General features: G+C 45.3%; 2 protein-coding genes and 1 long non-coding RNA gene across 5 annotated transcripts in view; 1 reads left to right on the top strand and 2 right to left on the bottom strand.

Moving 5' to 3' along the window:
• ACTL6A (actin like 6A) overlaps nt 1–3346 on the top strand; it is a 32176-nt gene extending 28830 nt beyond the window's left edge. The window contains exons 12-14 of the mRNA XM_082224464.1: nt 2020–2115; nt 2305–2391; nt 2849–3346. Coding sequence (XP_082080590.1) covers nt 2020–2115; nt 2305–2391; nt 2849–2929 — 264 coding nt within the window. The 3' untranslated portion in view covers nt 2930–3346. The remainder of the gene's footprint in view (nt 1–2019; nt 2116–2304; nt 2392–2848) is intronic.
• LOC309533422 overlaps nt 1–13017 on the bottom strand; it is an 83785-nt gene that overhangs the window by 14416 nt on the left and 56352 nt on the right. The window lies entirely within an intron of this gene.
• Nucleotides 1–13017, bottom strand: part of MRPL47 (mitochondrial ribosomal protein L47) — a 65925-nt gene that overhangs the window by 51392 nt on the left and 1516 nt on the right. The window contains exons 2-7 of one of the 3 annotated variants that reach the window (XM_082224650.1): nt 11337–11482; nt 10831–10891; nt 9376–9472; nt 7839–7969; nt 6068–6163; nt 4633–4905 (exon numbers count right to left, since the gene is read on the bottom strand). The exons of the other annotated variants lie outside the window; for them this stretch is intronic. Coding sequence (XP_082080776.1) covers nt 4791–4905; nt 6068–6163; nt 7839–7969; nt 9376–9472; nt 10831–10891; nt 11337–11482 — 646 coding nt within the window. The 3' untranslated portion in view covers nt 4633–4790. Of the gene's footprint in view, nt 1–4632; nt 4906–6067; nt 6164–7838; nt 7970–9375; nt 9473–10830; nt 10892–11336; nt 11483–13017 lie in introns of those variants that run through there. 3 annotated transcript variants of the gene reach the window in all.

Below are 13017 nucleotides of genomic sequence, written 5' to 3'. Positions count from 1 at the left end.
GACGGCAGACACTCTTTCCGCGGTCAGATCCTGAGCAGGTAGCGAACCAAGCTGACTGGCAACAACCTTGTAGGTGCGGTTCAGGCTGTTTATCATCATGAAGCAAAACACTTCCTCCTGAAGACGGAAATTGCGTTCCACCATCTGTTGACGCAGGAACTTCATCTCTGTCAGGTGCGCTTGAACATCTCCATCAGGCGCTAATCTCAGATTGGTCAGCTTCTCAAAATACAGCAACGCTGAAGAACCAGCATCTCTCTGATGCGTTGTACGCAGCGTGTTCCAAACCTCTTGCGCAAATTCCAAATGCTGTATATGCACAAGCTGCTCATCTGAGACACACAGAATTATAGCAGTCCTAGCCTTCATATTCTGTGACTCCCAAGCACGCGTTGGTGCTGCTGGGATGGGATTCTCAATCACCCCAAACAGTCTCTGATTCTGCAGCAGGGCCTTCATCTTTACAGACCAAGATGAATAATTGTCATTGGTCAGGAGGGGTGGAGAAGGCAAGCCTCCCCCCTTCTTGGCATCCATTTTGAGTCCTTGCATTGACTCTAAAACACAAGCCTCTAAAATCCAATAGCTGGCTTGTTTACTCTCTTGACACCTGGCAACTCTGACTCTGGCTGCGTTGGAAAGTCCCTTCCAGCAGTTCGTGAGGACCTAGTCATAACAAACTTTGTTTACGCCTCTCTGAAGCATAGTCTGACTGTCCAGCCCTCTCGAGTAACTTTCCATTTCTCCTCTCTGAGGCACAGCCTTCTGAAGGACGTTGCCTAGCAACAGCGCATTCCTTTCCTCGGACAGGAAACCACAAGAATGCCCGGAATGCAGGCCTCTTCTTAGTTGGAGCTGCTTTCCCACACTCGCTCTCCGTGAAGCAGAGAATGAATCATTCTGCATTCACACTTTTAAGCCCTTAGAAGTCTCATACCTTGAGCATCGGCTTGGCTGTCAGCTTCTTCTGGTCAGCTTCTGGCTGCAGAGAAACAGCCTCTCAAATCAGGCTTCCATGGAGCAGAGGAGGACAATTCACCAGCCTCTCATCCAGATATCCGATGGACAGCAACCATCCGAAGGCTGCCACTGTTGGAATTCTGCCTGGGTCAGAGGAATGTGCCACAGCGTAGGCACCGGCAGATATTCCTGTCGACCTCCCCGCGTCTCCACTCTGCTGATAAGCAGGCGAGGTCCCGGCGATTCATCTCAGATGTGTGAGAGGAACACACCGTTCTTTGTCTCTCCCCTTTGGTGTCCCCCAGGAGGGGAAAGAAGCAGACAGAAAACTATTTACATCCTTTATTTCTGTCTCTCATATCAGTACAGAGAAACACGTCTGCACTCGACAACAGCAAGAAGAAACTCCACCCATGTACTTCCAGTACGGGTCATATGACACACACACTGAGCTAACATCCGGTGCTCAGTACAGAATGGACTGCCCCTTTGTTCCCATGGCAACAGTCACAAACATCCTGTCTGGCTTTCCAGCCACAAGCAGCTGACTGAGCTGCTGGAGCCTTTGCTTGCTGCAGCATTGGTGCTTTATGGTAACAGCCATCTTCATGGTCCAACACAGCTTGATTCCCTGCATACCCACATTCTGTATTGGTGCTTTGTCTCTCCCCCCCCCCCGTCATCTTCACCACCTCTGTCAGCAGCTTGCCCAGAAGAATGAGCAAACGTAGAAAGTCCATGAATAGATATTAACGTCCATGCTAGATTCATTTCTCAGGCTGGTGAATTAGATATTCCCATCTGCCAAACTGGGTTTTAGTATGGAATTATCTAGACTTCCTATGTAGCTTTGAAGAATTTACCTAGTGGGAAAGTTCATTTCTTGTGTCTTCTACACTGGAACCACTCACAGGTCTCAAGCATGCTAGTTATTTTTTCTTACACTGTTTTATCAGCAGAGTGAAGTTGTGACTTGTTTCTTTCAATATATATATCTGTGTTATGAAGGGCAACAGAGGAAAAAGTACCATTATAATGAGTTCTGCCTTTGTTCTCCAGGGTCTCTATGGGAGTGTGATTGTAGCAGGAGGGAACACCCTACTACAGAGCTTTACAGACAGACTAAATAGAGAACTGTCTCAGAAAACACCTCCGGTGAGTGGCTACCAAACAGCGAACATTTTCCTTGTACTTCTTAAATGTGTGCAGGTATTTGGCTATTGGAACAGTGCTCCTGCCAAACATGAGACTGGTGAACTGCAACCAGTTCAAAGAGAAAGATAATGCTTCTAGGCATATACAATTTAAAATAACAATAAATACTTTATTCTCTTTTGATTTCAGAGCATGCGACTGAAGTTGATAGCGAACAATACAACAGTAGAGCGAAGGTTTAGTTCCTGGATTGGTGGATCCATTTTGGCTTCTTTGGTTAGTAGATCGATAAGGCTTGATTGGTGGGCAAGCAGTGCTGCTCAGAAATGTTACCCAAGATGATTTGGGTAAGACTTCACACCAGTGGGGAAAGTTTGCTAATGGGGAGAAATCTGATGGACCAAGTGTGTGTGTGTATAGGAACAGTAAAGCAATTTTCCCACTAGAAACTACTATAGGCATGATTACTATTTCAAAACGCCTTCTTGAGAAACAAGACCAGACCTGAACATCCTCGTTTCTCCTTGCTTGTCATTTTTAGAGCAGTGACAACCAATGTGGTTCCCTGTGGATATTGTGGGACTCCAGCTGGCCAGTTGGACACCTAGGAGTTCCACAAGTCCAACATGAGAACAATAGCTCTTTTCAGCTTCCTGTCATTACGGTTTCCGTTTCATACGCTGCACTATCCTTTCGAAGAAAAGGCTACCATCTTTGGTTTTGTCTCTTGCAGGGGACCTTCCAGCAGATGTGGATCTCCAAGCAAGAATACGAAGAAGGGGGGAAGCAATGTGTAGAAAGAAAATGCCCATAAAACCCTGGTTTTTTTTATTATAAAAAAGACAGCTGCCTTCCCCAGCGCTTCTAATATTGGATAGCTTTAGCATACTCAGGAATCAAAAGTTTTGTGTCTCTTTTGTAGGAAATGTATACTTTTTTGTGCATTCTGCAATCTCCCATTTTTAACAAACCATAGGTATTTTAAAAGGCCAACATCATTCTGTCACAGCAGATGGATGCCCACATCCTTTGTAAATGCAATAACTCTTATACAAACTCTTTTTATAATTTTTGTATAGATATATATTTTCTGCAAAATTCCCGTCCCCCCACTGGAAACGAAGCTATAAACTGTGGATGTAATCTCCTGCCTTTCTGAGAAATGTGTCTACTTTCAGACTAGTCTTCCTTGTTACGTTGGCCTTAATAAATTCCTCTAGTTTGTCTTAGAGTCCCTTTGTGTTTGTTTCAGAGAAATTATATTTTACATTCACACAACTCATTAAATGAGGGGAGAATGGATGGTATTCAGTTCTTGGTTGAACTAATCCCTGCCTTTAATACTACTGTTTGCTAGATCTGCAGTAATAGTGTTCTATTTGTGTGAGTTGGAGGGATGGTCCTTGAATATAGGAATCATTTAACTTTTTGCTTCCCTGGTGCCCATGCTACTTGCATCAAAAACTGGGGTTAAGATTAACAGACCTGAACCAAATCCAGCCCAGCTGCATAAATTGTGCATATTTATGCAACTTTTGATCATCTCATGGAAGAAGAAGAAGAGTTTGGATTTGATATCCCGCCTTTCACTCCCCTTCAGGAGTCTCAAAGCGGCTAACATTCTCCTTTCCCTTCCTCCCCCACAACAAACACTCTGTGAGGTGAGTGGGGCTGAGAGACTTCAAAGAAGTGTGACTGGCCCAAGGTCACCCAGCAGCTGCATGGGCCAGAGAGCTCTACATGACCCCCGAAACCTTCCTGTCTTTTAAGTAGAATTGCTAGGTAAACTCAACATGAGGACCAGAAACTGGTTTTCACAAAAGCCAATCTGGATTTTAATTAGAGCACACCTGTTTCTTTGTGACTGCAACTACAAACTACCGTATTTTTCGCCCTATAGGGCGCACTTTTTTTTTTTTTGGGGGGGGTGGGAAATAAAGAAAAAAAATTATTTCCCCCCGAGCCCCAAAGAGCAAAGAAGCCATGACAGCGAGCGGGATGGATCCCGCTCGCTGTCCTGGCTTCGTTTTCAGCCTCGGGGCTGGGGGTCCGGGAGCGAAGGCGAGGTTGCGGAACCTCGCCATCGCTTCTGGAGCTTGCTGCTATCCGAAGCCCGGGAGCGCGGCGCTGTAGTGCGGGAAGTCACGCCGGGCTCCCAAGGCTTGGGGAGAGCTGCCCGAAGCCCGGGGTGCGCCTCGCTGCGCTCCCCGGGTTTCGGGCTGCAGGCTGCTGTCCGCAAGCCTTGGGAGTCCGGTGGGAACTCCTGCCGGGCTCCCAAGGCTTGCGGATAGCTTCCTGAAGCCTGGAGTGTGAGAGGGGTCGGTGCGCACCGACCCCCTCGCTCTCCAGGCTTCAGCAAAAGCCTGCGTTCGCCCCATAGGACGCACACACATTTCCCCTTCATTTTTGGAGGGGAAAAAGTGCGTCCTATAGGGTGAAAAATATGGTATGTGCCATGACATAGAAAACAGTTAATTAAATTGTTGTTGACAAACAAAGTCTATGAAAGAACAAATATTTTACAAGAAAGATGAAACAACTTTATTTTGGTAGGGGCGGAAATGAACTTGTTTTACATCACATGGTATGTTTTGCCTTACTCTTTGTCCATTTACAAGCAGATCAGAAGGAGGAATGTTTGTGCCACAATTCCATCAAACATTGCCAACTTCACGTTAACTTTGAGACTGAGCACCAAGATGAGGGAATTGTTTCTGTAAACGCTTCTCTCTCTGCTTCTGCATATTCCTCTTCCTTGATTCATTGCGCAAATATTGTTCAAGTCTGAGTCTGCAGGAGAAAACCAACCAGTGCAAGTTAGCGTATAAGTTGTTTGTTTTATTTACAATTATATACAACAATGTGTATACAACAATGTTTTTAGTGGGTGCCCAAGAGAGTACAGTGGTGCCTCGCAAGACGAACGCCTCGCAAGACAAAAGAGTTTTCCGTTTTTGAGTCGTTCCGCAAGACGAATTTCCCTATGGGCTTGCTTCGCAAGAAGAAAGCCCATAGGGAAATCTCCGGGGACCTCTTTTAAAATGCTGGCGGTCGGGAGCTAAGACTTTCGCCCACCGCCGGCCTTCAGAAGAGGTCCTGGACCTCTTCTGAAGGGTGGCAGGGGGCAAAAGTCTTTGCTCCCCCCCCACCTGCATTCCCGGGACAGCGGAGACTTCTCCTCTGTCCCGGGTGATCTTAAAATGCTGGCGGGCGGCAGCGAAGCCTTCGCTGCTGACCCTCAGCATTTTAAAAGCCCCCAGGGCAACGGAGACTTCTCCGCTGTCCCGGGTGATCTTAAAATGCTGGTGGGCAGCAGCGAAGCCTTCGCTGCCGCCCGCCAGCATTTTTAAATCGCCCCGGGACAGCGGAGGCTTCGCTGCTGCCCACCAGCATTTTAAAATTGCCCCGGGACAGCGGAGGCTTCGCTGCCGCCCGCCAGCATTTTAAAATCACCCCGGGACAGCGGGGGCTTTTAAAATGCTGGCGGTCGGCAGCAAAGCGCTCCTGTCCCTGGAGCTTCTGAACGCTGGCGGTTGGAAGAAAAGCCCTTGTCCCCCCCCCCCCAGACTGTCCCCGGACCTGTTCTGAAGGCGGTTTCCATAGGATTTTCAATGCATTCCTATGGGAAACCGTGCTTCGCAACACGAAAAACTCGCAAGAAGAAAAAACTTGCGGAACGAATTAATTTCATCTTGGGAGGCACCACTGTACAGTGAAGGCGTCTGCCTGAGCTCAACAGTTCCAAAGTATAGCCGCTGCCACACTAAACATGTTCTTACAAACGCAGACACCTGTGTGACACCTGCAGTGGTGCCAATTCTGCCGATTGAAGTGGTCGAGCAGGCACATGTAGCGCAAGGCGATCTCGTAGCTCTCCCAGACAATCAGCAAAGCAGGACAAATGGTAAGAGGACATATAAAAGGGTCTGGTTTTAAAGGCTGCTGGTCTTACCTGTTAAAGCGAATGACATTTGGCAAATAGTAGAACCGCTTTCTGTTATGCTTTGCATTTAGGTACCAAGGGATTGGCCATTCCCTAAAAGTGTACCTGCCAATGACAGACAAGGGGAATGTGTGAGATGAGATTCTTTTGAAAAGCTCATAATTATGTCTAGCTGCCTCTTCCCACCCCAAAATCTCAGGATACATTACACAACATTTTAGAGCCTATTTTTAGCTAAAACACATCAAAGCACACACACAAGCATCAGTCCCTAGTTCACCATCAGTAGCTGATCTGCCCTGACCAGTTCTTATCTTAGCAAATTATTTGGTGGTTTCAGATGATAAATGCAGAATGGTAGGTTAATAATTTTAGGGCAGTAGCAGCACTCCCCCCTCCTTACCACCACTTTCACTAAGGCAGGGGTCTGCATCCTTTAAGACAAAAAGAGCCACTTAGACCCTTTTTCCGAAGGAAAAAAAACTGGGAGCCGCAAAACCGGGAAGGTGACGTCGGGACAGTGCGTGACTAATGCACGCACTGCCCCCATGCAACGTCACAGCCAGTACAGCGCCCGCCACAGTGGGGAGTTTCGGGGCGCACAATGCACCTCCTCCCCTCGCTAGTATCCGCTCCGGAGCCGCGGCAAAGGTGTAAAAGAGCCACATGCGGCTCCCGAGCCGCAGGTTGCAGACCCCTGCACTAAGGAAAGGCAAAGTGATAACCAGCCTTCCCAAGCCTCCACTGCCCTTTAGAAACTGAACTGGCTGTACGTGAAAGGCAGCCCTCACCTGCTTGCAAAGCACATAATGGAAGACTCCACCCCATACATCCAAAGTTCCCTCCCGCTCTGAATAGCTTACAGAGAAAATGTGCCAGAAAGCTAAGAACGTCAAATGGTAGAAGAGACTTTTTTTTTTTGTTCGCTCTTAACTTAAACGGGGAGTTCCACAATACATTTTGCTTGAATATATGAAACTGCCTTGCACTGCACCACGTCATTGGTCCATGCAACCCAGTCCTCAAACCCTCTTATTTCTAAAGTAGGTGTGGATTCTTATGTGGTCAAAGAGGCAGTAACTACACACAAGGCAGCAGCATGAGCAGGGCTGGCCCTACTATTAGGCAGAGTTGGGCAATTATGGGGTATCCTATGAAGTCTGCCCTTAAAAGCTAGCCTGCTGCCCTCAGGTGTGATGAAGGATGCTGTCCCAGTGTGGAGGTAAGATTCAACTGGCAATCCAGTTGGCATCTGCTCATGGGATGTGGGGCACCATCTCTCTTGTCCTTGGCCTCAGGCAGCAAAATGTCTTGAGCTGCTCCCAGTACCAGGCTTATAGAAGTACAAAAATAAACTTTAGGGGGGAAAGGAAAACTAAAGGGAAGGAAACAAGCCTCCCCTCCCCAACCCAAAACCCAGTGAGGATTAAGCATGCTCACTGGCCAGTGAATGCTAACTGGATGTTAGGAAATAGTATTTAAAAATCTGCTGGCAGAGGGATTAGAAAAAAAATGTTGGGTGACTGACACTGAAAAGGAGCATTCCACATTGTTTAGCGCTTCCTTGCATGTCCCAGCGGCACTGTCTATTCGGACTGGTAGTGGTTCCCTGAGGTCTCAGGTAGAAGTCTTTCCTAACTCTGCTAGCTCAAAAGATGGAGAAGCCAATGATTGAAGGTGGAATGGTGTACAAAGTGTCTGCTCTACACGGAGCCATGCTTGGTATATGCTCTCCCTACTACACAAATGCTGTTCGATAAACACCAATTCTTCCTTGTACCAAAATACACGGCCCAAGAAGTCATGTCTCCATTCGCCTGGTCTCTCTTTCTCCTGGCCGGTCTGTAAGAGCCGCAAAGCGTCTTCCCTTTCCTGGATGACAAGATCCATTCTGTCCATGGAATCTTTCACCTGAAGACCACAAAAAGAGTGTTTCAGCTCCAAAGCCACCAATCCACGTGAAAGAGTCTGAGCCCAGGGGACCTCCAGCTTTTCCCAAGCTGGTGCTCTCCTGATGTTTTGGCCTACATCTCCCATCAACCCCAGTCAGCACAGCTGTCACGGCTGATGGGAGTTGTAGTCCAAAACATGGAAGGCATTCTGTTGTAGAATGTGCATGGGCTTAGCAGGTTTTTCTTGTCTCTACAAACTAAACCACACTTTGCTGGGAAATGTGTTTGTGAAAGGCCCATTGGAATGAGAACTATGAAATATATAGAAATCCCTTTCCTTGGAGTCTGCGCCAAGAACTTGCCAATGGATTGCGCTTTAACAACCTGAACCATAACTACACTGTCGTTGGCAGCACTGCTGTTGGGTGGAACCTCTTCACCAGAAACTACAACCAGGCTCTCTGTGACTCGTATCCCTTACTTACAGACTTACAGTGGTACCTTGGGTTAAGAACTTAATTCGTTCCGGAGGTCTGTTCTTAACCTGAAACTGTTCTTAACCTGAAGCACCACTTTAGCTAATGGGGCCTCCTGCTGCTTCCACGCCGCCAGAGCACAATTTCTGTTCCCATCCTGAAGCAAAGTTCTTAACCCGAGGTACTATTTCTGGGTTAGCAGAGTCTAACCTGAAGTGTATGTAACCCGAGGTACCACCGTATTTCATTTTACCATGTGTACTTGCACCAGAAAAAAATTCAACTGGAAACTGCTTCAGAATCCTGCACCCACTCCTTCGCTGCCAGGGCTCACGCAGCCAGGGTTGGTGACAAAATACAAGGAGGGTGAGGGCAAATCAAGTGTTTAAGGAGCCTAATAGAATTAGGGAAAGTTTAAATACTTGCTTCATCTTATTTGACTCCTACATAAATGTAGGTGAAAGTTGTAAACAGTCTTTGGAAGAACTGCAAATGCTGCTTCCTTTACAAAGAACAAAGGGTTGTCCACGTCCAGGTTAGAAACTGAGATATGAAAGCTGGGAGCTAAATGGCACCTTAAACCTAGGTTATGGGTGCAGCAACAGAATGTCTAGGAACACTTTTTTATATAACAAGTATACAAAGCTGAAATTGAATGAACTGCAGCTGAAATATGATGTTCATTTTTCACATGGTCTAGTCCTTCCCCTGCCCACCTCCCTAATATTCTTAAGAGGGTCTCTTCTCCAGTCTTCAGAGAGTAGCTGGAAGTGGGGAGGCAGAAAAAGGTCTTTCTTTCCTTCCACTTCATAGTTTTAATCTGAAATCTTAGCCACAGTACTGCACCCAGATCTCAGAAACTGCTTGCGCTAATGAAATTCCCTGTTGCAAAATGCACCTAGGCCAACAGGAGTTTTGAACACTAGCAGTGACCTCGGCATCATGTTACCTTATCTAATCGCTCTGGGCTTGGCATTGGCAGCCTCTGCCGTTTTGCTTCTTGCTCCAACGTTAAAAGCATGTTTCGCTCTTTAAGCAGGACGTACCTAAGTCAAAGAACATATTGGTAAGTACTAACAGATTGTTAACTGGGACTCGTTTGCCCTACAAACAGGTCATAGTTTAGTGTTATGTCAATAAGCAATGAGAAGCTGGGGCTGAAATTCTTCCACCTCCCATGTAGCTGGAGGTGAAGTTTGAACATTTTTGCTTCTGCCTTTGATTAACTATTGCTTACCATGTTGGCTGGACCCAGAACTGTGGTTAATCTTAACTGTGGTTTGCTTAAACTGTGATTTGAAATGGGCATGTTTGAAAATAACTATGGTTAACTGTAACCAGAGTTAGTTGGTTCTGGGTCATATGAGAAATTACGTTTAAACTAAAGTGGAAGCAAAAGTTCTCAAAATGCACCTTATGGCTGTCCACATGCAATTCAATAGAGCTTTCTGAAATGTGTGAAATTTTGTCCAGCCACCTCTGTCTACAGCTTCTTGGCTAAATTATAATGATATAGGGACAGTGAGTGTCACAACTAGCAGAGGAAAAAGACAAGTTAAAATGAACTTTGCTTCTAAGACAAATGGTGAAAACTTGGAATAATTATAGGATGAAATCAGGCCCAGAAGTTTCCCTCCTTAGCATTCATCTTAAAGTCACTCAATGTTTTTAACAAGAAATCAGCCATCAGAGTTTGTAAATTGGGGGAAGGGTATACACAAATTTAGGGATTTAACAGATGAAAGTTTGCTAACATGGAATGAGATAGCTTAAAAAAACAGGAGGCTAGGTACTCCATGCTTTCAGAATTTTCAATTAAGGAATCTTTTGTCGAGTATATGGTAAGGAAGATGACAACATGAGAAATCACAATGGCAGCTAATAAATCAAAAGGCCTCTTGGCAAAAACCTACAAATTATTGATTGACCTAAGTAAAAAGGAGTGTGTCTTCAGGATAAGGTGAGAAAAACAAGTGGTATTTACTATGCCAGAACTGAGATGATTTAAGATTTGGCATACAGTAAAAATCTGCACTAAGTTTATCAATAAGGGAAAAACAGTACAAGCTTTTATTGTACCAATATTTAACTCCTGCCAGGTTGAACAGAATGTTTATGGAAACAAATGTTAAGTGTTGAAGTGTCTGGCTGTAAGTGCACAACTATATTACACATGTGGTGGGAATGTCCGCAATCTTATGACTTTTGGGAGCAATCTGAGTCAATAATATTAATGGATTAACACTGAGATTTTCCCCAGTGTTGATTTTAACTGGACTGAGGAGGATATTCCTGAATTCTGAAATCATGACCAAGCAGTTCTTGAAATATTGTGCACGAGGATGAAACGAGTACAGTAACTTTAAAGAAACACAAGCCATTAGATACACTGAAATATACTCACCAAAGTTTGTGCAAATCCTCACTGCTCTTGCCTCGGAGCTGTTCTACTGTCCAAGAATCCCCTGTGGAATCCACAAAGCGCATCAGTGTTTTGGCAGGGAGACAGTGACTGCTCAAATCTATATGGAGAACTATTCTAAGGACCCAACCAGACTGAAATCTGCTTTGTACCCATGAAAGCTTCACCAAAAAATGAAATTTAGAAAAGGTGATACAAAAGATTCCTCAACATTATCAAGTATAATCATTATCATGTACAATCAAATATTTTTAAATGAACAGAATTAAATATAAATAATGCTAACATATTATTGGACATAATGATATCTTCAGGTGACATATTCTGAATAAGAGTGTACACCTGAACAGTGATTTTACAGACACATGAAGATATACACCAGCACAGAATGTGCTGCTATTGAACTTTTACAATCCCACCTAGCTTACATACCCACAAAGTGGGAGGCCAGAAGGGGAGTCAAGATAAACAGATTCTGAGTATCTTACCAGATTTGACTTCTGTCTTTCCCCAGTTTTTGGGGTCATCAAAAAATTCCTCCAGCCCATTCCGAGGCAAGGAGGTATGAAGCAACATACAGGGAGAGACTGTTTCTACTTTTGTGGCATTCTTGTGCAGGTTGTTAAGGATGAATCTGAAGGACAAAAAAAAAAGGATTTATTTAAAAAAACAACAAAATGATATAGGCACACAAACACAAAACCTATCAGGGATGCTGTAGCAGTGAATATTCTGCATCAGACTAGATGACTTTTCAAGGACCCTCCTATTCTACAATTTCATATAAACAAATTTACCTAGTTTAAAGCAAATGTTTGAAGTGTTTAAAGTGGTTTTTAAAAACCGAATATCTGAACTAAAATCACTTTTTGAGGAAACCTAGATATTTCTTTAGACACTCAAGAGATTTCAGATCTGGACACCGTATGGTGGGTGACCCCTCTAGCAAGCTAGTCTACATAACAGCTATACTATAGAAGCCCATTCCCCCCCCCAGGGAAGGCTGCAATTTATTGCATACAAATCAAATCGAACTCCCTGAACACAGTTGGACTTTGATAACATAACATCATAGAACTGTGGAGTTGGAAGCGACCGCAACCCCCTGCAATGATGTTTAGTCGGAATCTCCTTTCTTGCAACGTAGAAGCCATTGGTTTGAGCCAGTGTGGTGTGGTGGTTAAGAGCGGTAGACTCGTAATCTGGGGAACCGGGTTCGCGTCTCCGCTCCTCCACATGCAGCTGCTGGGTGACCTTGGGCTAGTCACACTTCTCTGAAGTCTCTCAGCCCCACTCACCTCACAGAGTGTTTGTTGTGGGGGAGGAAGGGAAAGGAGAATGTTAGCCGCTTTGAGACTCCTTCGGGTAGTGATAAAGCGAGATAACAAATCCAAACTACTCTTCTTCTTCTACCCTCCAGAGCAGGAGAAAACAAGCCAGTTCCATCCTTCCATGGGGACAGAACTTGTGAGATATTTGAAGACAGCTTTGAAGATTGCAACTCAACGTCAGGAAGAACTTTCTGACAGTAAGAGCTGTTGGATGGTTGGAACGGTCTCCTTTGGAAAGTGGTGGACTCTCCTCCCTTGGCTGTCCGCCGCGGATGCTTGAGCTGAGATTCCTGCATTACAGGAATGACGTTCGTGGTCCCTTCCAACTCTGCAACCCTATGATTCACCTACCTCATTGAACGTGGTAGAATGGTGAGCCTACTGGTTTCCCTATTGCCACCCTGTGAGATCAGAATGGTCAGTACTTGGATCGCCAAGTTGGAGAAAGGGGGAGTTAAAAATACAAAAACAGTTAACCAACGTTCTCCCTCACGGATTCCTTAACTGGCGACAATAATAATACTTTATTTATATCCCGCCCTCCTCAGCTGAAGCTGGGCTCAGAGCGGCTAACAACAGTAAAATAATACAGCATTCTAAAATCAATTCATTATAAAATCAGTTCAAATCAAATTGATGGTAACCATTGGGCTAAAGTTCTGTGAAGAATTACCAAAGGAGGAGGTCAGGCTGTGCCTTGGCCAAAGGCCAGGTGGAACAGCTCTGTCTTGCAGGCCCTGCGGAAAGATGTCAAGTCCCGCAGGCCCTAGTTTCTTGTGACAGAGCGTTCCACCAGATTGGAGCTACAGCCGAAAAAGCCCTGGCTCTGGTTGAAGCC

The sequence above is a fragment of the Podarcis vaucheri genome (assembly GCF_965113315.1).
Source record: "Podarcis vaucheri genome assembly, chromosome: 5".
NCBI classification, from domain to species: domain Eukaryota; kingdom Metazoa; phylum Chordata; class Lepidosauria; order Squamata; family Lacertidae; genus Podarcis; species Podarcis vaucheri.
This window is presented reverse-complemented; position numbering and strand designations above follow the sequence as displayed.